Source organism: Pituophis catenifer, unplaced genomic scaffold (genome assembly GCF_029215685.1).
Source record: "Pituophis catenifer annectens isolate HBS135680 unplaced genomic scaffold, rPitCat1.0.hap2 SCAF_1, whole genome shotgun sequence".
Classification (NCBI taxonomy): Eukaryota; Metazoa; Chordata; class Lepidosauria; order Squamata; family Colubridae; genus Pituophis; species Pituophis catenifer.
In genome coordinates, this window is record NW_027256881.1 from 283,138,183 (window position 1) to 283,164,339 (window position 26,157).

Below are 26,157 nucleotides of genomic sequence, written 5' to 3' on the forward strand. Positions count from 1 at the left end.
ACAAAATTATGATATGCTATAAAATTGGTGGTTGATTAAGTCGCCTTCGGATCCGCTTTCCAGAAGGAAGGAGGAAGACAGACAGAAATACAGACAGACGGAGCAAAGCGCCGTGCCGTTTCCAGCCTCCGCCCCGGGACGTCCCTCCCCTTCAGCTAGGCCACCGCAGAGCGAAGCAGGAAGGGCGGGGTTCACAGCTTGCCGGCTCGGCCTTTCAGTCTTGGTGGCAGCCCAGGCGGGAACGCGAGCGAGCTAGCGAACGGTTGGGGGACCAGCCGCCGGCAGCGACCATCGCCATGTTCAGTTGGCTGAAGCAAAGCGGGGGCCAAAAGCCCGGCGAAAACGAGGACGTGGTGGAAACGGTGACCGGCGGTTTGAAAGAGCTTTACGCGAAGAAGCTGTTTCCGCTGGAGGAGCATTACCGCTTTCATGAGTTCCACTCGCCCGCCCTGGAGGATGCGGACTTCGACAACAAGCCCATGGTGCTCCTCGTGGGTCAGTACAGCACCGGGAAGACCACTTTTATCAGGTAAAAAAAAAAAAAAAAAAAAAACCGCGCTCGCGGCTTCCTCCTGGAGCGATTATGGCGCGTTTAGCCCGGACCAGGGAGTTGCCTTCCTGCTGTTTCAGGTGTAAATAGCCGCCCGTAACTCTCGGAAGATCCCAAGAGTAAGACTCTCTGCCGCACCTCTCTTCCCTCCTCACCTGGTGGGATTTTGGTCGGGAGGAGGTGGTGGGTCTACCCGCAATGTTTATCTTCCCTTGCTAAGCCGAAAACCATGTATGTGAAGGATGGTCCTACACCTACCAAGTTTTCTATTTGACTTCCACTTGTCCCATCCCAACTGCAATAGTAAACATGATGACTAGGCCAAGAAGATGATGGATTCAAATATCAAAATTTATCAGTAATAGCTTAATGCGTGGGCAGGTATATGAACATTATCAAGGGAATAAACAATAAAGTGTTCCCCTGTGACATCATGTATTGCAGTGAGGCCGGGGTTGTTTGACTACAGTTTCCTTAACTAACTAGCCTTGGGTGCTTTTACATGACATTCTCAACTGTAAAATTTGATTTGCAAATCCTATTATGGCTTTGTGCAATAGGAGACCACCCTTTGTGAATGGATATGCCCTTTGGAGGCATTTAACTTTAATAGGATTAGATTGTTATGGTAGTGTTTCTGTCTAGGGGCATGATCTACTAGTATTTGTAATGTTTTATAAATTGAATGGGCATCTTTCCCACAGTTGAATGAAGAAAATGATATGTGGCATATGACTTTGTACACAGAAAAGTATACATTTTAAAGAAATGGTTACTATATTACTTCATGCATAACAAAAGTTAAAAATAAGGAAATCAAAACCCAAAAAACTCTATAACATTGAACATTATATGCTATCTAGAGGTCAGGCTTTGCAGCCTGCTATGTAGACTGTATCTGGTAAATGTTTGGCTATATAAATTTAAGATAAGTTTCAGGGTAAGAATTTTTGGTAGCACAGGATATCAGTAATGTGGTACATATAGAGGTATGTCAAATGTGATGATTTTTCATTTATAGCCTTATTGAGAATGTATTGAAGATAGCTAGACAGATACAACTTTTTTAGTGTTACATTGCTCTAAACATCAACATGAATTTATTTCTAGTATACATTTCCATCTGGATCACTGTCTCAAAATAGCTGAGTAATATTTTTAATTGCTTTTTACTCTTAATTATCTTTCCAAGTAGCCTTAAGTTAAAATATTTTAATGCTCTCCTTTTAAAGACTTAAAGCTAGGCCTTATATCTAGAGTTTTATTCTCTCTCATTCTGGCAATATTGCATGCACATATATGTAAACCTCCCAATGTATACATTACAGATAGCATTTATTACTGGCCACCTTCAATTTACCCTTTTCAATATTTAAATTACCATTAATAATTTTCACAGAGAACTGTTCAATTATCTCATCCACATAATGAAATATAAATAATTGGAAAGGAAGCTATGTTTCACACAAACAACGATGGTAGGTATGCAATTGAAAATACCTTACATATATAATATTGATTAAAATTTAGCTATAAATATGACAGTATAAAGAAGATCCACAAGATATTCATTTGTATCAATATGGAATTAATACAGTCCTTTAGGTAGTCATTAAATTTAGCCTGTGTGGAAACATTGCTTCATCTTTTCATTTTTTAAAAATATACAAACTTCAGAACCAACTAAGACTCATATTCTGAATCACTTTCTTAACATCAAGAAGAAAATTTTTTTATAAAATAATCTCTCTGCTAAATTCCAGGCTCTATAGCACAAAAGCTCAATATTAAATTACAAATTAAATTAAAGTTTAGGAAAATAATTTAGCATCACAATTCTTTATGTGTCATTTTGTCTTTATATATACAATCAAATATTTCACGAATGGCCTCTTCAGACACTTGGACTTTAATTCCAGTTTTTTCTAGACAATTTCTAGTAATTGTCTATGGAGATTCTCAGTCATCCAAGTCATGGTTGTCCCAAAGGAACTTTTCCAAAAGAGAGCTGGAGAAGAGGAGTCCAATTGCCTTTTGGAAAAGCACCTTTGGGATTTCTAGTAATTGTAATACCAACGCCTCAGGGGAGCAGTTTTTACCTTTTCTATGTTATTTGCATGACTCTAGTGCTTCCTTTTCCTGTGATTAATACGCATTACAGGCGTTTGTCCTCCTCTCGTTGTGTGTCCTCATTTAAAGGACTGATACTAAATATACTAGTTTTCACCATGGTGGTCTCCCATGACCTTTGAACCATGTCCCAGATAGAATGGATTTTATGGGTTTTATAGGAATTTAAGTCCTGTTAAAATGCTTCCACTTTTACATGCTTTCCTTCCTTTTTCTTTCTACAAGTTTAGTTTCATACCCTTTAGAAAGCCTAGCAAGTTCTATACTTAACTTCTAGATAAGAGTTTGTTAACTTCCAAGTTGACACATTCATTTCATCAGCAGTTAGTGAAGTAAATATTTAGCATAGCTAATCTGGTAGAATTTAAATTGCCTAAAGAGTCATTGTTTTTTCTTTGGAAATACATACTGCCACTTCTTTATATTTGGATTTACAGACACTGTTGTAAGGTGAATTGGCTTAAGTCCAAAGAGCAGTGAGACTGATGTTGACTGAACTGAAGGCTCTGGTTTCTTTTGCAATGGGTGTTATAGGAATCATATCATGCAGTTTTAAAGAGTCTGTGGTTGAAGTTTTGTATTATAGTTTTTCACAGAATTGTGTGCTTTAAAAAGTAAAAAAAAAGCTCAACAGGCTAAATCTGAATTAATTTCAGATGTATTCAAATTGTGATACAGTACTAATTTTCCTAATTTCAGATTGCAAAATTGATTCTGTCAATGTGTGTGTTTGGGGTTTTCTGCTAAATATATTTTATTCTTCCACCTAGTCATTTTCAAAATGAAGAATAAATTTTATTAGTTCTCTAAAATCTAATGATTACTTTTTAATATAAATATTAGAATACCAAGTGCCATTTGAGGCATCAGTATTAAGGGCATAGGAAGACAACAGGAAAAAAGGGGATACCTTGCCTTTTATTCTTTTGTTTGCAATTGAAACACTTTCACTTTTGGATTGCAATATTATAATGGTAACCACCAGAAAAGTGATAAAAACGGCAAAAAAGATAGAGTAACCTGTAGAACGAGGAATTATACCAGATTTGCTTCAGAAAATGTTTCAGAAATTCAGCTATAAGTTCTGAATCAATTGATACTACATTGACAGCTTTTGGAAAAAGAATGGATGAAAAACTTATAAAGTTTTTTTTTTTTTTTGAAAGAGGAGATGAAAAAGTTGAGAAGATGGAAATCTCTATAAATCAAATATCTAGAGATGTAAAACATATCAGGCAGATATTATGGAGAGTAAAATAGAAATTATAAACTGTAAAGAGAGATAATTTGGCACTGCTGGAACTGGGAGAAAAGGAATTTTATTTGAGATGCTGATAAGGCTGCAACTTTTGAGGACTGGCCATAAGTCTCCTTGTTCTTCATTGTCATAACTTTGAATGGTCGCTGAATGAATTGTTGTTAACCAAGAACTCATGTACTGCATACACTCGAACATATTGTTAAGTTGTCTCTCTTTAAGTGTAGCTGTTTTAAAGGAGAGGCTGATGTTTAGAGGTGCTCATGCTTAATGTACCTACTTGGTTGATCACAGCCAACCATTGATTTTTCTAGTTGTTGACTTTGTCTCACACTTTTACTTTTTACAGTATCCCTGCTACTTAGATTATTTGCAGTATAGGTCTCTTTGCCCTCAGAGCTTCCTTTTGCAATTCTCTCTGTACATGACCACAATCACCTTCTAAATCACTATTGTTTAGCAACCTCTTTCTTATGAGTACTTGCAACTCTAGAAAATTTTCGGTGTAAGACAAATTTAGATAGAAATGTGATAGCTAGGAGAGGGAGGCAAAAATAATAATAATCATTTTTCCCCACTCTCAAAATTTGGGTAATTGTTACCAAGTAGGATGGCATATTCCAAAAAATATAAGAGCTGGCAAACCAGCAAAACTTGGTGAACATTTGTCAATGAAGACTTAGTCATCCAGGTAGAGTTGTCTGAGTCATGGCATCTGGACTTCTTTTCTTTTTTAGTTTGAAATGTTTTGCTGCTTATCCAAGTAACGTCTTCAGTCTGAGCAAGTTGCTTAGGGGGACCCCATATATGTCCTCATATGTAAATCTTCACATATGATAAAGATTTGTTATGTTATGGAAAAGATTTATGCCAAGCAGAAATAATCCATTAGCCTACATATAATAAAATCTTAGCCATAATAGAATGAAGCTTGTTTCTTGACCAGGCAATTGTGGATTTTGCATAACTGAGCTTCTATTTGTTAGTCTGCATTCAACTAATCATTAATTGTTGACAATAATTTTAAAAATTGTTACCTTTTCGTGTCAATTTAATGAAAGGGGAAGTAAATGTAATGTTTTGTTCCAAACATTAAATAATATTTTTCAATTCCTTTGTGTATAGAACATGAGGTGAAATCTTGCAGAAATGAGCAGGAAGAAGTGATGGTTTGAGCACCTGGATTTTGCCATCAGTTCTTGGAACTTGTCACTTTACTAGAGCACCAAAATTCAGTGACTCAAGTTCATGTCCTAAACAAGCCTCATCAAAAAAATGTTATGCTTAATATCACATAGAATGGATTATCCAGTTGTACATAGTGACTAGATTGTCCAGTTTTAAATCCTGAATTTGAAAAATATGTCAGAAACAGGTTGAAAGAGGTCTATAATAGCCAATTGTTCAAAAAGTTCATTCATTAATAGTTTCCAGTATGCCTCAAATGAAGAATAGGAAGATAGTTTAACTTTTCATAAGGAGCTTACCACTGCATTAGAATATGTATCCATAGACAAAACTATGAAGGAAAGATGAAAAAGGAGGTAAGGAATGTGAGGCGCAGTGCTTTATTGTATATAATAATAACTTCATTGTTATTGTACATGTATACACAGTATATCCATACAATGAAATTCACTTAACACTCAAAGACCAGGTCCAACACACATAACAATCCCCAAATACACCCCCATCCACCACAAATTCCCCATCCCTAAACCACCCACACAGCAGACCAAGTAATGCTGTCAAACAGCTCACTGATGGTGGCCCTTTAGTTCATTGTTGAGTGCAGTTATAGCTCTGGGATAAAAACTATTCAGAAAACATGCGGTCCCGAGTTTTAATTGTTCTGTATTTTATATGATATAAACAATTAAATGTTCTTTAATAGTTAAGCCAAATGTGTATTTCATCTTGTTTGAGTTGGTGAGCTAAGACTTTGTCTTTTCATAATAGTTGTATATATTGATACATTTTTCCCAGCTGTATCAGTGCAGATTGCTTGATCCTAACAGAATTGTATAGATTGTTTTCTTTAGAAAGGTTAATAGCAGTGAATTTCTCCATGTCACAAATATTTTCATGAAATGGAGAAAGATTATTGGGTCAGCCCCTTAGTATACATCATTTCATCTGTTGCCCACATTATCAATCTTTTCTATAGTTGTATATCGATATATGTACTAGCCTTCTTAGCTGAGAAGACAATTGAGATTATATACATATGTACCCTTAATGACTCCCATTTACTGTATTTCTGCTATGATTGCTTATCTTCCTGTTTTTATTAAGATGAGACTTCCTTCTAAGCCTCATGTCACAAATTTTACTTCAAACAGGATTCTTACTCTTCAGCAAACATCCGCTCTCCTTTTATGCTTGTACAACAAAAATAGTTAGTCAGCTTTGTAACTGAGCAGAGTTCTAATGAAAGGTTGTGCATGGAAGAGACAGTATACTTTATTTCACATTCAAACCGAACCTTTGCATTCCAGAATTTCTGGCTGACTATTTCAAATCAGCTGCAGTTCAACAGAAACAAAACTAGGGATACTTTTGTTGTTCTGTGTTTGGGCAGAAAAAAATTCAGAGAGATTTGGGAATGATTTTAGGGGTTGAGTAGAGCAAAGTTTGTACCACCAGTATGTACACATACCATCAACGAAACCCCTTAGGGTTGACTTTCTTCCACTGTTAACCTCCTTCATAACTACTATTGTCTGCAAGAACAGCATTTCAAAAACCCTCAGGGTTGACTTTCTTCACTTTTACCTCTTTCATAACCTCTTCTGTCTGCAAGAACAGCATTTCAGTCCAGACTCAAAGCAGAAGCGCCCAGTGTTGTTCGATATACAGACCAAAATATTTGAAACAAGTATATTTAAAGGCTACTAAATCAATTGTTCCATGCATGAAACACTTTCTGCATGGAGCAGTTTGTTTATCCCTTATCCTCTCTGTTTGCTTTGGGTCTGCAGGTCTAGACAATTGTTGGACTGGAATGGTAATCCTATAACACAATCTATTTAGGCCAGTGAAGCATTTCCATACTGAAACAATATTTATTTTAATTTGTATTATGAAGCTTCTGTGCTATACTGCTCTCTAATATGGGTGTGTTGAAGACAGGTCTGTGATTTATGTTGCATATACTTTAAAAGGATTGAGTCAGTAACTAGTAAAACAACCAATAACAAAATACAAATAAAGTCAGTGTGAACCACAAACACAGCTGGTGCTAAAGAAGTTCTTTGTGTAAAATTATGTTCACATTTTCATTGCTTTCTGATGTCTGTTGTGCTAACCTTCTCCTCTTCCCTTCTCTAGTCTCTTCTAAGTTTTTCCTTCTTCATATTCATGTCATCAGCTTGGTTTTTCTTTCATCATTTATTTTGTTTCATGACTATGTGAAAACACTATAGCTTAGTCAATTTACCTGTGATGATGTTTGGGATAAAATAAAATGTTGATTCTCTGGCCCTTCATTCAACAGATTTGAATGAAAAGGACAAAATGTTACTCTTTGGCTTCATGCTGAAACAAAGAATAAAACAGGCATACACTTCTTCAAAAGAAAGTACAGGATCTTAAATTATCCTTTATAATAATCAATTCAAGAGAGAGTGGCTTTGATTTTGTGAGCCAAATGATTCAATGATTTTGTATATTTTCTGTTTACTATTTTTATGTCAATTTCTTTTACATTATGAGTGGATTTATTTATTTGTCTGTTGGAAACCAATACAACACTGCAAAATAGGTGCCAAATGAGCTAGCACCAATCAGCTTGCAGTCTACATCTGTAGTTTTCAAGAGCAACCCCAACTATGGCACATTGCCATAATCTAGTGTGGAGATAATGAGGACATGAGTCATATCCTTCTGCTTAGAAAAGAATTAGTATACCAGTCAAAGATGTATAAAAGCACTCCAGCTATGGTTTCCATGTGATGAAGATCTAAATCCCACTCAAGGGTTCAGCATAGAAGGGGTTTGGCACAGGGGTGAAATGCTCCTGGTTTGGACCGGATTGCCTGATCTGGTAGCGATGGCGGTGGGTGGTTCAGAGAACCGGTAACACCCCCCCCCCATGCCCAGCTGAGCCACGCAATCATCAGAGACTTTTTTTTTTTTTACCTTTAAAAGCATTTTTTCTACAACCTCTTCGGCCGAAAAAATGCTTTTAAAAGTTTAAAAAAAAGCCTCTGATGATCGCGCAACTCAGCTGGGATCGTCAGAGGCTTTTAAAAGCATTTCCAGCTGAAGAGGTTGTAGAAAAAAATGTTTTTGAAAGTAAAAAAAAAAAGTTGGCCACTCCCACCCAGTCACATTACCCCCCCAAGCCACTCCCACAGAACCGGTAGTAACAAATTTTACATTTCACCACTGGTTTGGCATGAAATATTTTTTTAAAAAACTTGACTTATCTGTATAATGTACCTTAACGTACGTATAGGATCTGTAACTATTCATTTTCTTGGAAATATATAATAGAATAGATTTTCCCAGCCTGGACTTCTTCAAATGCTGGTTGAGAACTATAGGAATTCACGATCTCAGTACTACAATAGAATGTCATGCAGAATTATCTGTTCAGTATCTCTTATTCTGGCTTTGTCTCCTCTGTGGCTACAGCAGGAAAAAAGATAATGGCATACTTCTATGTAATTGTCTCTGGGATGTGGCTAGGGAGGAAATTGCTGTCATGTGAATTACACAAGATTGAGGAAAAATGGAAATAATGCTGCTTGACTTATCAGAATTAGATTATTTTAGTTTTTATTACAGCTGTTAAAAGGCTGGTATTTATGTAATCTCTTAAAGTAATAAGCATTTGGGAAAAGTCTGCCAAGCAATCATTTTATATTCTTTATTTTCTTGCACTGACACAATTTGCCAAATATGCACGCTTGGTCTTATTTTATGAAGCCAAGGAAGCAGCTATACAGATAGAAAACCTAATTCATAAACCTGAACATTTGAGTATGTATTTTATGTATTAGTAAGGATAAAAGTCATTTGTTCCCTGATCTGCAATATACAGAAACAAATTGAAAGCTATAGTTGAAAACGTTTCTCCCCCATGTCTATTTATTTCAAATAAAAAGTGGAAAAGGATATAAGACATCAGGAGTTGGCTTATTATTAAGGTGAACAGGAAAGGGAAGAGATACTGATGATGAATTTGGTGATGCAGATAAAAATGAAAAAAGTCAGATACAAAGTCATTAATCTGACTAGTAATTTAGCAGAAAAGCCTTTAAATTTAGGGTTTGTGGAAATCTATATTCAGGGTGGGTTCATTTATTAATATCCTAGCTTTTCCTTAGAAGAATAGACCTTAATGCTTTATTCTCAATTTGTTTTTAATATTGTTTTATTATGTTTTGCATCATAATTAGGTACCTCTTGGAGCAAGATTTTCCAGGGATGCGAATTGGCCCTGAACCAACTACAGATTCTTTTATTGCTGTCATGTATGGAGATACCGAAGGGAGTACTCCAGGAAACGCTCTTGTGGTGGATCCCAAAAAGCCATTCCGCAAACTCAGCCGTTTTGGAAATGCGTTCTTGAATAGGTAAGGAAAGGCTGTGCAGTAATTTATGCATATATCTAATAACATTTTATGCTGCTGAATAACCAAACTTCTGTGGGCCGTTTCTAGTCTCTGTCTTCCAACCAGCATGACATATACAGATACAGACATTTCCAAATGAGTCATAAATTCCTTTGTTTTATAGGCTCATATAAATAAGTCTATATAATTGTGTAACAAATGTAGACCAGTAACATTTTAAGCAAAAGCTAATAAAATTGATGATAACTTAGAATAATGGAATTTTACCATCTTCAAGAGTCATGTAAGGGGAACTGAAGTATAAAAAAGCAAGAAGTTAGGAGGCAGATGATGTAGCTGTATTTTTCAGGTTGTAGGATATATTCTGCACATTTTGAAAGAGTTTTTTAGCCTTTTTAAAGGGACAAAAAGCTATTAGACTAGGATTGGAGAAATCCAGGTTCATATTTTCACTCCTGGAAATACTTTGATAACTTCAGCAAACTTTTTTTGTAAACAACAACAACAACCAAAACAGCTACTGAAGGAATAAGGCACTGTGTGAGCTACAGATTTATAAGGTTGTTTTTGGTATAATTCTCATTTCTAAAATTAGAGCCACTCTTTGCCTCACTCTTTCCAGAGTCCACAAGCTCCAATTCTGCTCTCATAAAAAGAATAAAAAACTGGTAAATTCTTCCTTGCCTTACTTCATCAGTATTCTGGTGCTCAGGTTCACTTCTTCCAGTTTTTCTTGCCTTGAACTTAAAGAGCCTAAATCCCTGTTCTGCCTGTGTGGCTTGAGTAAAATGGAAGGGAAGAAGGGACAAAAATATATTTGGTTATATAAATATACATAAAAAGTCCCTTTCCAGTTGTTGTTGTTTTAATTTAATTTTTTCATATTCATGACTCTGGGAAATGTGTGTGTGTGTGTGTGTGTGTGTGTGTGTGTGTGTGTTACACACACCAAGCTCTGCATGGCTTTTAATTGATTTTAACATTTGCATTATAATATCTGTGTGGCTATTTTAATATTTTTATTTTTTTGTATGTATAATATATTATTATAATGTGAATGTTAAAATCAATTAAAAGCCACGCAGAGCAATCACTGGGAATGCTCAGCCATACAAGAACCGTACAACTATTTTATGGGCTCTACACAATCCTCTGATCCCCCAGGCCAGATAGCGAAGCCAGGTCAATTTTGTGAGTTTTTTTCGTTCTTGAAACTTTTTTTCTCTGAAAAGAACTTTAATTGGCTTTTGTTCTAATGTAACACGATCAAAATATTGTTCTCTAGTGGTGTATTTATCAGCCCAGATTTTTGTTTAAAGAAATGCTAATTCTTATATTTAATTGGTAGCCCAACAAGAATTGTGGGATAATGCAGTGAACTATGTTTCTGCAACTTTCTTAAAAAGACAAAAAATTCTAAATTCTAGTTTAGAATCCAAAGAGCTTATTTATACACTACTGAAAAATCTCTTATCTCTTTTCTTATTGCCCATAATGCTCACAACAGCTTAAGTGTATTACAGTGCTGTCTCTATACATAATTGCAGTTCTTGTTTTTCATGTAAAACCTGTCACTACTACATTCTTGGCATCCAGAAAAATAAAACACAGTGTGATTGTTTAGTTGGTATAAAGGACACAGTCTTCTCATAAACTTGTCTTATTTTAGCCACCCAATAAATGCACAAGGAGGACAATATGAATGATTTTTAAAATAAAACTTAATTGCATTGTTCCTTACTTGATTGTGTAAAGTTCTTTTTTGGTAGCCTAGTAAAAAAGACTGCAGAAAATATATTTAAAATATTAAGAATCATTCCAATTGGAAAAAAGCTGTCATATCCAAAATACAGTATATTCTATTTTGCTTTTTAGTGTATTTTAACATATTGTACATCACCTAGATTACATGGCATAGTTGTTGTGTAATATTGTTATGAATTGGCATAGCTTAACAGTATTGTTAAATAAAATAATTAGGAAGGAATACACAATATATCCATCACTATTCATTTTAATGTTTTTATTAATTGGGTCACTTAAGTTTACACCACATATCAATAAATCTTGCATAGTATTTGGCTTAGAATCTCTCCATAGTCACGTGTATCCTGCAATTTTTCAATTACATTTCTTTTCTTTAAAGAATGGGAACAGTCCCTTAGTTTCTTCTGTTTTCCTTATCATACATTCTTCTACCAATGTAATGTATTGTATTAAGTTGTATTAAGCAACGTATCGATCATTCCTCGATAAAATAGCTAATAACTATATAATATTGGAGTTATAATCCAGTGCAAATCATTAGAGAAATTTAATTCTGGATATGAAAAATAAAATTTCAGAGATTCTTTATCCATCTGTCTGTATTTATCCAACTCAGGTTAATAGCAATAAGCCACCTAGTGGTAAAATGAGTGGTCAATAAAATTGAGTAAGTAAATAAGTAAGTAAGAAAAAATAAATAAAATAAAATAATAAAATAAAATAAAATAAAATAAAATAAAATAAAATAAAATATTGTATCTTTTAATAAGTTTCCATGTACAATTGCTATCATTGTGGTAGGGGCATCTACAATTGGATTTGATGAGAGTTTGAAACAACTTTGATCTCCTTTGGGGAATTGTATTCGATAGATATCTGGACTCTTCCCTCTTCCCAGCTACTAATCCACTTCCTTCTATGGAGAGAGTTCCTGAAGAAAGATGGTGTTAGACAGGCAAAGGGTACACAATAAATTTGCTTGGCTTCCTTCTTTATCCTCAATGTTATACACTGAAATATCCCAGAAATCTTGTTTTATGATAGAAAGATGGGTCATTGAATATGTAACTTGTGGAATGGAAGTTAGGATCATGCATGTTGACCATGGGTGGACATATTGATGTGATAAGAGCCCTACATGTGAATCACCATATTCACATATAGTTTCTCCATGAAAAACAGGATCCTGGTCTAAGTAGAATTTCTTCTCCCTTATGGGGAGAAATATTCATGCTCTCCAAATGTGCAGGAGTCTTAAAGTTGGAATCATTTTATATACAGAAGCTGGACAAAATGAAGCACCATATTTCATGCTTTGGTTGAGGGCGTCTATCACTGGTAGTTTAAATACAGGGAAAGGCTTTTCCCAAGTCTTCTGTAACCAAAGTTTTCCCTTTTCCATGTAGGTTCATGTGTGCTCAATTACCCAATCAGGTTCTAAAAAGCATCAGCATCATAGATAGCCCTGGCATTCTTTCAGGAGAGAAACAACGCATCAGTAGAGGTGAGTTTCCTCTTTTTTATATAAAAATATATGCCCTCTTGGCAGCAGGCACTTACAACAGACAGAATAAAGAAATAGATTTAGGATTATTTTTTAAAAAAATAAAATAATTCAAATAATAGAAGAGACATTGAACATACCAAGCCCAGTTTATCCAGTCATGTTCCTAGATGTTCCTTCAGTGTTCTAAGCCACAATCTGCTAAACATATTATTAAATCCGTGTTTTATGCTCCCTTGTATTACTATCTCTGAATTGAAGGATTGCAACATTTTCCTTTGATTATAATGTTCATTATATTAAAATGTAATTGACTTTGAAATATATAAGGGAAAAAATATTCTCTACATTTCTAGTAAAATGGTGTTTAAGGTGTCTAATCATAAAGTACATCATTATATTTGAATTATTAAACCATAGTAATAATAGTGAGCATCCATGAAACCATATCTGATTTCTCTACTACTCTACAGCAATTTCAGATTTTTGAAGTGCTTTTGCATTATTGGTTCTGAAGTGTACCCTCCTGCAAAATAAATAATTAATATTTAACTGATATCTCCCTGAGCACATGCTTCTAGCATATGCTGCGTTTTGGTGTTCTCTTTTTTGTAATGCTGCTAATTGAAAAGAAATAGAACATTATGTTCTGCTAACAGAACATTGAATCATATGTCTTATGTGCTGAAGATTTAGATTAAGTACTTAAGAATTTCAGAAATTAAGCATATATAAATTCCCCCAGATTATGAATGAGATCAGTTCCTAAGTCTTTCTTTAAATCTAATTTGTAGGTAAGCCAGAACAGGTACATATGATTCTTACTTAGTGTTCATTAGTCAAATATTTATCTTAGTATATAGCAGTGTTGGCGAATCTTTTCGGCACTGAGTGCCAAAATGGGAGCGCACACGCGTGTGTGCTGGAAACCAGAAAGCAGCTGCCCATTGCGCATGCGCGCACCAGGAAGATGATCTTCCAGTTTCTGGCATGTGCATGTGCATGCGCACCGGCCAGCTGGTCTTCACATGCGTATGCGTGCCAGACACCAGAAGACCAGCTGGCCAGCACGCTGGAACCCGGAAGAGCAACGGGCAACGGCTCATGTGCCTGGAGAGATAGCTCTGCATGCCACTTCCGGCACGCATGCCATAGGTTCACCATCACGGGTATATAATGTATATCTTACCTTTACCTTGAACCAGATACCAAGGGAGATTTGTACAGAGTTTTTCTTCTTCAAACTGATGAATTGCTGAAGCTGTACAATGTTCTCATGGGTGTCACAAAATAGTGTCTGCATTTGTTATTAGGGACCATTGTATTTAACTCAGATTCTTAATATCGTAGGCTTTATAGCAGTCCATTCATAAGTGTGTGTTGTCTGTGAGTCGAATGTTCTTCACCCAGGGACTGTTTGTAATGTATCTGTCAAAAATATCATGCCTCAAAAGGCATGATATCTTTTCTCCGATCCAAGGCATTTTAGCCTTTTTATCTCCCACAATCTATCTCGTCACCTTTCTTTCTCTTCCCTTTCTCAGTTTTACAATCTGTTCCTTTTTTGTTTTCTTTTTCCCCTTTCAAGGATAGCACCAACCTCAGCAAATTTAGCTAGGTTTAACCTCCAAAATACTGGCATGGAAGAATGTATGAATAACCATCTCCATTAAAATAGATTTTTGCTATGCTGGGCTGTGATGTGTTGCCAAGTTTAATAAGGTTTGGAGCTAGCTCTGATTTCTGTCACTTGTAGAGGAAAATCATCTAACTTAGATAGGAAAATCCTATCTGTAACTATGGAGTTAATTCTTTGGAGTAAGATACATGATTGTGGGATCCGCTGTATATGTAGGTATTCTCCGTATTCTTGACAACCTGTGTAATTCTACATTTTTATTATGACTAACATTTGCTTTAGGTTCATGTTCAAAAACATAAAGCTGTGAACATCATTCTAAATAGCTCTTCATGAAAGTCATTTGCAATGCAGAGTGAAGCTGAACTGGCTGCCAGTGTAGCATTTGAAATTACTCATTCAAGCATTACAAAATTATGTCTTCATTCCGCAAGAGTTATGTTGAAAAACTGAGCAAACTCATATTTCATCACCTTTTCCTGTTTATTGTCTTTTTTGTTCAGGTTACGACTTCTGTCATGTCCTGCAGTGGTTTGCTGAGCGGGTTGATCGAATCATCCTTTTATTTGATGCCCATAAACTTGATATTTCTGATGAATTCTCAGAAGCAATCAAAGCATTCCGGGGTCAGGATGACAAGATAAGGGTGGTGTTGAATAAGGCTGACCAAGTGGACACCCAGCAGTTAATGAGAGTATATGGTGCACTCATGTGGTCCTTGGGCAAAGTAATTAATACTCCAGAGGTATTGCGGGTTTATATTGGTTCTTTTTGGGCCCAGCCCCTCCAAAACACAGAGAACCGAAAATTATTTGAGGTAGAGGCACAAGATCTGTTCCAAGACATTCAGAATCTTCCACAAAAAGCAACAGTAAGAAAGCTGAATGATCTGATCAAGAGGTCACGGCTTGCAAAGGTAAGATGGGGTGTAATATATAGCTACTGACTGATGTGGTTGGTTTGCTGACTTGCCATTTTCATCTGCAGCGCAATAATTGGCCATCTATATAAAGTCACAGAAATGTCATTATGATTATAGTTTAACTTTCCATGTGGGAGAGATAGACACCTAGCAGACTAGAGTGTTGATGGTCAGTGGAATCCATTGTCTTCCATGGTAGAAATTTTGGGAGGTGTTATTATTTTCTTTCTTTAAAATATTTTTCTCCTGATGGATCAAACCTTTATTTACATTTATATTTCCTTTCCTTTTTGTTCTACCATTAGAAAATTATGGCTTTTAATGGCACCCAGGAGTGTCTGCATTTTTTTTTAAAAAAATAACTTTTAAGGAATTTCTTATTACAATAAATAATTAAAGGATTATTCCTCTGTGGCCAGAAAATGCCAAACAAGAAATCTACTCTCTGCAAGTTGCTCTAGTGGTCCTTTCCTCCTTTCTGCTGTTTTTGCCACTGTTCTGGTGGTTGCCATTGTAATATTGTAACCCAAAAGTAAAAGTGTCTTAATTGCAAGGGAAAGAATAAAAATCAAGTTTCCTCCCTTCTGCAAGTGGACAAACTCATGATTTCTTTTTCTCCAGAAAGACTGGACCAGACAGAATGCACTATCTAGTAACCAGGATCTACCACATTGCAGTTCTCATTCTTTCAAGGACATTTAGTCCACCATAGATCCTTACCCGAAAGCCCTTTTATTTGTTTTATTAAGGAAAGAAGTCAAATTGCTTAGGCTGCTATGGAAATTTCCTATTTCAATGTAACCAAGGAACCAGCATTTAAAGCGTTTTAATTTTTTTTCTCTTTTCCCCCTCCCCCCATCTTAAATTACAGCAGTTATGCAGGATTCAGAAGGTTCATTCCACATTCCACTTATTCATTGACCTTGGATAACTTTGGTTTCTCTCTCTCTCTCTCTCCAGTAAAATTAGGCAAGAAGGCCTGAGAATACGTCATTTTAGCTTCTAATCCAATTTTATGAAACTTTTCTCAGATTGCAGGATCTTCTGTCTGGTGCTGCATCTTGGCTTCTGGGCTTTAGGTCTTTTGTGGAGAAAGGTGGCTCAATAACCTTAGAGCTCCCACACATGAAAAATGCTGGAATTTTTTTGCACGCAGCCAGGGAAATGCTAACATCATGAATAAGGAGTGGGATACAAACAATTTATTTTATTTATTTTCATTTTGTTTGATTTGTTTAGGAGCATTTATTACTGCAGGACCTGAAGCAGTATAAATTGAAGGAAATTGACTTGTGTGAACCTGCTGGATCAATTTGATGTATATAAAATATAAATTATTTTAATATTCATTTAAAGTTTATTAATTTAATTTATGTAAAAATAGTATAAATTATTGTAAACTTGTATGTAGAAACTTGTATATACAAATATAGGCATCCTAATTCAGTTTTAATTTCTTTATCTTGGTCCTTTCTCTTTTCTTACATCTGGGGTTGTATTTTTCTGTCAGTATCAGGTATAAACTGCTTGATGATATTGGATGTCATGGTACAAGCAGGAGACAGGCAGAAGGGGATTTCGTAGCTAGTGAACTGAAATTTCAATACCTTTAAAGTGAAAAAAAAAACCCAAAGCAAAATCCAATGGCTTTACAAACCATGGTGTAAAAAAAATAAGATTTACTTTTCATAGAGAGGAATTATGCTTTGTAATGATATTCAAAGAATGCTGTAGTTTCAGTCTAGTGGTCTTGACTTTTTTCCATTGTAATTCTAAATACAGAAGCTGTGACTGTTGCTAATTATGATGCACTCTTTTGTTTTTATTCCAATCACACTTTCATTCTTTTTCATAACTGAAATATTCTAGATTCACAAGGGGGAATTATGTAGATTATATATAATTATACATTTCATTAGGAGCTGCACAGAGTTGGTTAAAAGATGGGCGGCTACATAAATGTTTTAAATAAACAAACTTTCATAAAGGTTTTTGAACAGACACTGTGCTTGTGCAACTCCTATTTACATAATTATTAAGGCCCCTTAAATTTGTACTGACTGTTGCAGGCGTTTTCCTGTAATTTTCCTGGCCTTTAAGAATAGGTGGAAGCTCTTTCATCTTGTTTGTTTCAAAATTAGAGCATGATTTCATTTGTTTTCTTTGAAAGCATTGTTGTATGTATACATGTTGTATATGTTACATGCATACATGTTGCATCTATAGATAGATTAATTGCTGTCAATATCAGTTTGCGAGATTATCTACATCCAACTACAGCAAGTATCAATCCATGGGCATCCACAATGGGGTAAGAAGCTTTTAAAATAGCATGCAGTGGAAAGTCCATTCCAGTTTGGCAAAGGCACAAGATAAACTTTACTGAAACTTGACAGTATACTTTTCAGATTGATGTTCCTCGGCTTTATTGCCTTATTTTAACAGTTCTAATAGTTCTACCCTTGCCTGGTAACGTTTGTAAAATTGCAAACATTGTCTAAACATGGAATCATACAAGTAGTTGTCAAGTAATATATAAGGTATTAGCTAAAAGAGAGAATAGGTTATATGCATATACAAGCACATATATTCCTAATCTATAATTCCAAACATCATTAATTAATCTATAATTCAACATCCTGCTGAGATTTCCAAATGTGGTTATCTCAGTAAACAGTGTTTAGGATAATGATAGAGATCCTATCTGTCAATAATCGAAAAAGATTATGAAGCTAGAGAGAAAGAAGGAAAAACACTTATTTCTGTTACCTTAACAATTCTTTCCTGTTAACTTACACATCATTTCCTGATGAAGGGATTAAAGGCCTGTTCCTAATTTCAAAACTCAGGTGGTGCCTTTTAAGTTTCACCCATTTTATTAAAAAGCATTTAGTTTCTGGAACTGTAGTTCAGGTGCGCAGAGTAATGAAGTGACCCAAAGAACTGAGCTACAGTTCTTGGAAGCCTCTGCCTTTTAATAGAATGGGTGAATCTGGGGTGGGGTCGGGGAGAGAACAGCAACCAGAGTCGTCCTGATTTTTGGCTACAATAGAACAATGCAGCTTTTGTCCTACAGTCCCGAGTTCCGGGATTTGAAGGGAAAGGGTTCCTGCCATCTAGGGGATCCCCATACTTTTTCCTTGGTTGAGGCCCCCCTTTTTTGGTGGAAGTTAAGCCAACTTCCACCATATTGAAGAGCAGACAAGGCCAGGAATTCTTTTATACTAATTCATGTTGCTTCTTAAAGTAATTTCTTATATACAGTTTTTATGTTTTTCAACATAACAAACTGTCTGAACTAAAGCATGCATTTTTCCTTTTCTTAAAAGTTGCTCCAAATTCTGATTTTGTTTTGTTTTTTTAAATAAAGTTTTTATTAATAAAAAATATACAAACAAACATAAATACATTAAGACAACATACAAAACAAACAAACATCAATTCAGTCCCATGACTGACTCTTAAACTTACTACATCGGTGGGTTATTTTTCTATTTTTCTTATCTTTCTCTATTCGTATCTATATCTATATTTACATATTTACATATTTGTATATAAAACATTATAGTTCACTCTTTGTTTAATTCTATACATTCCTATTAAGTAGTCAAAAATTGTTTTTATATTCCTATTTTTCCCTCCAGCCAGCTGTACCATCTTTGCCACACTAAATAGTAATCAGTATCGTCTTTCTCTTGCTCTTTTGTAAGCCTATCCATTTCTGCGCATTCTGTAATTTTAGCGATTATTTTATCTTCTGTTGGTAACTGCTCAGATTTCCAATTTTGGGCAAAGAGTATCCGTGCTTCTGTAAGGATATGGATAATCAGATATTTTATTTCTTTGGTGTATTGTGCTATGATTATTCCCAATAGAAAAATTTCCGGCCTCATTTCCAACTTTTGTTTTGTAATTTCTTCAATCATTGTCTTAATTTCTTTCCAGTATTGTTTTGCCTTTCGGCATGACCACCAGAGATGATAGTATGTCCCTTTCTGTGATTCTGTGATTCAAAATTCTGATTTTGAGTTAGTTCATACCTTTCTTTTTTCCCCATTTCCTCTCAAAAGTTGGATACTCCTTAAGTTTACTAAATTTTTTTGTAATCCATTCTTCTATACATCATCAGACATAAATATTTGCTAGACATGCTTAAGATCTCACTCTCTGGAGAAACACTTCCAGAAATACAAATATTATTTTACTGGATTTTGCTGCAGTTTCATATCCATTGTATTTTATGCATAATTCTAATTCCTTGACTTAATAAATTCCTCAGTTTGATATAAGATTCTAGTTCCAATGTTGTATATTTTGAAGTTGCTAATTCTTTTTAGAGATATGTTAGTGCTATTTTGGAATATCAGATTTTCATTAAACGCCCATGATTCAGCTTTACAAGTTCCTTTGTGGATTTGTGTATGCTTAATTTTTTTACATAAAATATACATAGATGCATGTAAATAAATGTATTTTCATGTATTGATTGATAAATGTAAATAAATGAATACATAAACATATTTTTAAAAATGAATTACTCTTTTTAGGTGCATGCTTACATAATCAGCTATTTGAAAAAGGAAATGCCTTCAGTATTTGGAAAAGAAAATAAAAAGAAGGAATTGATAAACAAATTACCTGAAATTTATCGTCAGCTACAGCAGGAGTATCAGATTTCACCAGGAGATTTTCCTGAAATCAAGAAAATGCAGGTATTGTATCTCGTATTATAGGTAAATATGCTACCAAACAATTTATCTGTTCAAAGTTGCATACACAATAATAATTCCATCTCTCCATTAGCCTCAGTTTTAATTCCCCCCAATTGTTTTGGGATATATATTATGATTAAAAAAAATATTTATTTTTCACATTTGTGAACTGGGAAGAGGGACTCTGGGTAGCGTACAGTAAAATGTCAGAATACATAACAGTATGTACAAATTAAAACCTTAGAATTAAAATTTCAAAACTCAAATGTTTTTAGAGGTTTGCAAAAATCAATTGAAAAGGCAAAAAGGCACCAACTCTGCTCCACGGCTGCATAATCCTTTGAGCTCCCCATGCAAGGCCATAGATAAATAAGTAAGGTTAGTCACACAGTCAACCAGATGTTTAGACTGGATTTGTCACTTTTATCCACTTGCCGAGTTTTTCCTATGGCCTTGGGAAGATGATAGTGATGATGATCATGATGATGCACTTTATTAAAAAAGTTCTGTCCTCTCACAGAACTATTCCCACTATTCCCGCAATTTGCTTTCAACAATCTTATCTGGTTAGATTGTGTTTCTGATTGGGATATTTACACTGAAAAACCTTCATGGTCTTCTCAGCATTCAGTGCTGCCCTTACTGCCTCAACTAGCTATACTGCTTTTAGGGGGAAAAAATGACTGTTATATTGTTTTGCAGACTAGGGGAGATAGAAGCACTAAAGCAAATGAGCTCTTATGAGAGAAAGAAACATAAGCCACGTATTAAAAATGTAATAATACATACCTATTATGATTCTTAAGCAAACATAGGAAGGTGATGATGATTGTATCCTGTCTTTTAACTTGGGATGACCAACATATCTAATTTAAAATTAATATTAATTTTTTAATATATCTGATTGCCTGTTTAACATTTTGGCTCTAATTTAAGAGAGAGTTAAAGTCTTAGATTTGTTGGATGCACTGACAAATAGCTTCAATTTCAGGGTTTATAGCAGGGGTGAAATGCTACCGGTTTGGACCGGTTCTCCCAAACCAGTAGTAAAAAATGCTACCAGTTCGGGCAAACCGGTATTTCTGACGATTAGCTGGGCAACAATCAGCTGTGACGCGTGATTTATATTAGCTATAACCATCTGATTTCCTGCTTTCTAGGTAATCTAAATCACGTGGCACAGCGGATTCCCCCCCCCTTGCTGTTCTGCTTACTTTTGCAGACTTGGAAGGCTTCAAAATGTTCCTTTTTTAGTGCTGCGCGGGTGTGCCTCGTGCGCGCGCAAAGCGTGTGCTCAGTAGCAGACATACAGAACCAGTAGCAGACTTCAGAGGATTTCACTGCTGGTTTATAGGCCTTGCTGAGAACTATGATAAATAAGTGATGATGTCTTTTTAGTCAGTCTTAAAAAGCAGACTTGGAAACTTCAGTTGGAAGTATAATGCCTCTCTTGGGAAAGAGGAAAAGATGGACTGTAAAACAGAGGGGCTATTTAGACTCTGTCCAGGCATTTCCAGAAAAAACTGAGGAGAAGTCTGAAACTTTGGAAAAGTCTTACAAATTATCAAGCAACACTAAGCTAAATAAAATAGCAACTGTAAACATCAGTTTCCTGCATTCACTTTTGGGGAAGGACATTTGAATTATTTTTATTTCATTGGGGAAGGGGAAAAACTCAATGAGAGTTTCAAAGAGCAAGAGAAAAAGATTCAAGGTTTTTTTCCCCATTGCATCCCCTTGGGAATAGCAGTTAGGTAGTTGTTTGGAATATTCCTGGTCTTGTGTCACTGAGTGGAATGTATGCAGCCACTACCAGTCTTCCCTGTGCACTCCTACACAAGCATACACAGAGCAGAAACACACACTGAAATGCAACACATTACTTTTTTCCCAGAAGAAAATAGCAGATGTTTCTTACAGCCCTGCTGATAAAAGAGAATTCTAGATGCCAATGCCCTGAAACTTTTTTCAGTCTTTTTATTCTAGTACAGATTTATAGGCTAGCTGGGAAATTCTGGGAGCTAAACTCCATATTTCTTAAAGTTACCAAGCTTAAAAAAACACTGGTCTAGTGGAATATTGAGGAATTTTATATCAGAGAGGAAAAGACAATAAATAAAATTGAGTTCAAAAGGGCCCGGATCTGGCTGAGGGCTGCAAAGAAAAACTTTCCAGAAAATTTTTTGGTGACAATGCATTCCTGCGGGAGAGACAGTGGGGTAGTGATTTGGAATGCTGCTGCCTTTTCACTGTAAGCCGCTTTCCTTTCCCCTCCTATTCACCTGAACCAAGCAAGAACATTTCCTTTCCCCCTCCTGTTCACATGTACCTCACAGCGCATACAGATTGGATGCAATAATTTGCTTATTTACCCAAAAGAAAATTCAGATGCTGCATATTGCCACTGCTGTTAAAGGTTTGGAAAAAAAATTCCACAAGGTATACACTATATGCATTTTATATTTTTTAAGTGCAGATTCTTACTCGTGAATAGCATTAGTGGGATAAGAAGTTACTAATGTTGAAAGTATAATTGGCTTCCTAATAATTCTATAGGAATTGTTGAGTTGAAGCTCAATTGATTATGTTGACTGCTGCTGATGGAAATTCTGTACCTAGAGATATTTGCTTTTCTATTCCTGAAATGAACTTAAATTTTCATCCTGTATCCTGTTTGTCCAGGCTGGATAAATATTGTTTTCCTAAACATATTGTTTACTGTTTAATGTTGTTTGCAACATTCTGTATCCCTTCTTTTCAATCTTGGTAAGCATCAATAATTTCTTCAAGGAGTTATTGAAAAGATTCCGACTTGTCATTGTTATGTGTTTTTGTCATTTCATAGGAACAATTGGAGAACTATGACTTCACTAAATTCCATTCACTGAAACCAAAACTGATAGAAGCCGTCGATAACATGCTGGCCAATAAAGTGGCTCGTTTAATGACTCTGGTTACACAGGAAGAACGTACCATGCCAACACAGAAGGTTCACGGTGGGGCGTTTGATGGCACCACAGCAGGACCATTTGACCATGGCTACGGAGAAGGTGCCAAGGAAGGAGCTGATGAAGAGGAATGGATCGTTGCCAAAGATAAACCTACGTATGATGAAATATTTTACACTCTCTCACCGGTCAATGGTAGAATCTCTGGGGCCAATGCAAAGAAAGATATGTTGACCTCCAAACTGCCAAACAGTGTCTTGGGGAAAATCTGGAAACTTGCTGACTGTGATAACGATGGCATGTTGGACGAAGAGGAATTTGCATTAGCGAAACATCTCATCAAGATAAAATTGGAGGGATATGAACTGCCTAATAACTTGCCCATCCATTTGATACCCCCATCCCATAGAAAAAATGTGCGTGGAATAGAGCGGTAAATGAATTGTGAAAAAGTTAAACACACAAAATGTTGGAACCTGTTACATAGAAAAACTTGCAAGAATCCTTTTAGTACACTTGAAAGTATATTAATCTGTCAATATTTTCAGAGCCATATCAAATGTTAAATTTGTCCTGTAGCAAAATCGCGTTTGCATTTTTTTAAAAACGCACAGAGCATAATTGGCAATGAGAAACTATAATTAGTCAGGGTATCCATGTATGCACATTTGTGTCCTTATAGAAATTATTTATTTTTAAAATAGACATGAATTGGATGTGATATACTTTGTAAGGTACAGGAACCAGCAATGTAGAGCACCAATTACTTTTATGAGTATATATAGAAACTCTCTTGCACAAAAATATTTCGTCAGAAGTGCCTTTTAAATCTCTTTTTGCAAATATTAAATGGGTAAGAAAAATATTTCCACTAAATATACAGTCACATGGATGAAATAGGATTAGGTAGGTATAAAATAAATTCAAATATTTAAATAATAAAATACAAAACTTTAAAACAGTTCTATTCCAAGATACATTGGTTTTTTTTCTATTTGAAATATGTTTGAAATATTTTTATGATATTCCAAACTCTTTCTTAGATTAGATTACATTTTTAGCCTAAAAGAATGCATTTCAGTGCAGCTTCCTTGTTTTAATCAAATATTTAAAAGCATGTTTAGTTTAAAATTTATGAACAAATAGTTCACTGGGAAAAAGAAAAATATGGTATGGAAAAATAAGTGTTTTAATATTAACTTCATTTGAGAAAATTGGGGAAATTAATTAAGAAATAATTATTTTGGTTGATGTTTTAATTGTGATCAGAGTAATTGTTGAAATTATCCATATAGCCTTTTTATAAATAAGATATAAAATATCAGTTTTGCAGGGTTAGATTCAAAGTTTCAGCATTTTGTTTCCAGCCGGATTCTTCAGAAATTCTATAAACAGGACATGAATGCATTACAGTACCTTTCCCTATTGTTCTCAGCATTTGGTGATTAGAGATATGCTTTCTCAGACCATGGAGGTTCCATTTAACATCATAGCTGACAAGTTATGATAAAATGAGTATCTGTATATTTTATTTTTTACTTTATAAAGTAATTTAAGAGGAGGCTATCACCAAATATTGTGGTCAGATCCTAATAGGTTAGAGGTAATTGATACCTTTTAATTAGCTATAAATCTGTAGGGTACTTTTTGTACAAATACAATTTTAAAAAATACCCATTCTGAGAATTCAGTTCCATAAAAATAAAACTTGCTAACCACCTAACAATATTCTTTGCAACGCTACTGTTCATAAATAAAAGGTATACTTACTGAAAGTGAAGTACATACGGGGCAGGTAAACTGGTTTGATAATTCTTCTCAGAAATATTATTCATTATTAATGTGAAAGGCAAAATTGATCATTCTTTGGTATTCCCAGTTTTTGATGGGTAATTATCCTAGGGATCTTGTTTGCTATTCTCTTGCTTCTTCCTTTGTACTGTCAGGTATGAACTTGTTCTAAGCAATGATCAAGTATAGTTGAGTTGATGCCTTGAACTTCTGGATGAAAGGCAGGATATGAATGTGACAAATATGAAGTCAGATTGGTCCAGCCATTTCAGTCTCTTCTGCACTGATAAGTGGTATTTCCCAAACTTGTTGCCTCAGATCCCTGTAAATGGAGGTGGAGATCTCCTATTTGTAAAACATACACTTTGTCAGGGAACCATGTTATATTTAGGCATTACATTAAGCCATAGTATGCTTAACCATGGCTTACTGAGGAAAGCCCTTTTTTCTGGGTTAACTTTACGGCTAAGTATGATTAGAACAGGGTATCACTTTTGGATCTTCATTATAACCGCTTTGTGAGCATTGTCATTAAGATGCTGTAATCATCTCAACTTTTTTTTTAGTAGATTGCTTAATGAAAACTCCACCAAACTGTCGATCTAGCTCCAGTTCTGTTACTAAAATTAACCCGTCGGTCAGGAGGGATGGTATATAGGCCAATGCTGGTTTTGCAATGGTGGGGATTTCAAGGTTTTTGAAGGAGCTAATTTATTGAGAAAGGACAATAAGAGACAAATGGCCAGGAGGACCACATTGGATTAAAGAGCCTGGTGCCTGGAAGGAATTCATCATCTTTCGCTCTTGTATTATTGAGATTTAGCAGATACAGTTGATTTCAAAGGGAAAAATCCTTAAAGGAAAATTGAAATTCTTGTGACACTGAAAAAAGAAATCAAGAGATAAAATTCTATCTGTAAATCACAAATAGACAGAATATATAATTTTATTTATTGCCAAAAATAAAAAAAGCTATACAACTTAATCCATTTTAGTTTGTCTTTCTTTTTTAGAGTCACACGTGTGTGCATGCACAAATGTTTGCATGTTTTCCCATTTTAAAGTCTGTATGGTCCATGGAGAAGAGTCTTCAAGTCAAGCTTAGCAACCAGCAACTTTAGGGCCATGTCCATATAGCTTTCTTTACAGGCATAGTTTTCTACTGCCTCCTTCCAGGATGTGTTTTCAGGTTCCCAATAATGTCCACAGCTCTGGTATTTCTTGGTGATCTCTTATCTAAACACTAGTCAGGTCCAACCTGTTCAGCTTTTTAGATCAGCCAGAGTTGTTTGACTTTGATGGCACCATGGATGTCTTACTGGGTTGTAGCAGAAACAGCAAATGTAGATATTCC

General features: G+C 35.2%; 1 protein-coding gene across 1 annotated transcript; it reads left to right on the plus strand.

Annotated features, from left to right (window-relative positions):
* Positions 1-233: 233 nt before the first annotated feature.
* Positions 234-25,788, plus strand: EHD4 (EH domain containing 4). Its single transcript, XM_070939934.1, has 6 exons — positions 234-529; positions 9,344-9,520; positions 12,694-12,791; positions 14,934-15,346; positions 19,900-20,064; positions 22,910-25,788. Exons 1-6 carry the CDS (start codon positions 297-299, stop codon positions 23,447-23,449), a joined length of 1,626 nt encoding a protein of 541 aa, XP_070796035.1. The 5' UTR covers positions 234-296; the 3' UTR covers positions 23,450-25,788.
* Positions 25,789-26,157: the final 369 nt, after the last annotated feature.

Bases quoted from the DNA above. Each gene is read 5' to 3' on its own strand.
- EHD4 (XM_070939934.1), top strand. From the start codon at position 297: ATGTTCAGTTGGCTGAAGCAAAGCGGGGGCCAAAAGCCCGGCGAAAAC. The intron at 530-9,343 runs GTAAAAAAAAAA...CATCATAATTAG, and splicing joins GGGAAGACCACTTTTATCAG to GTACCTCTTGGAGCAAGATT. The intron at 20,065-22,909 runs GTATTGTATCTC...GTCATTTCATAG, and splicing joins CTGAAATCAAGAAAATGCAG to GAACAATTGGAGAACTATGA.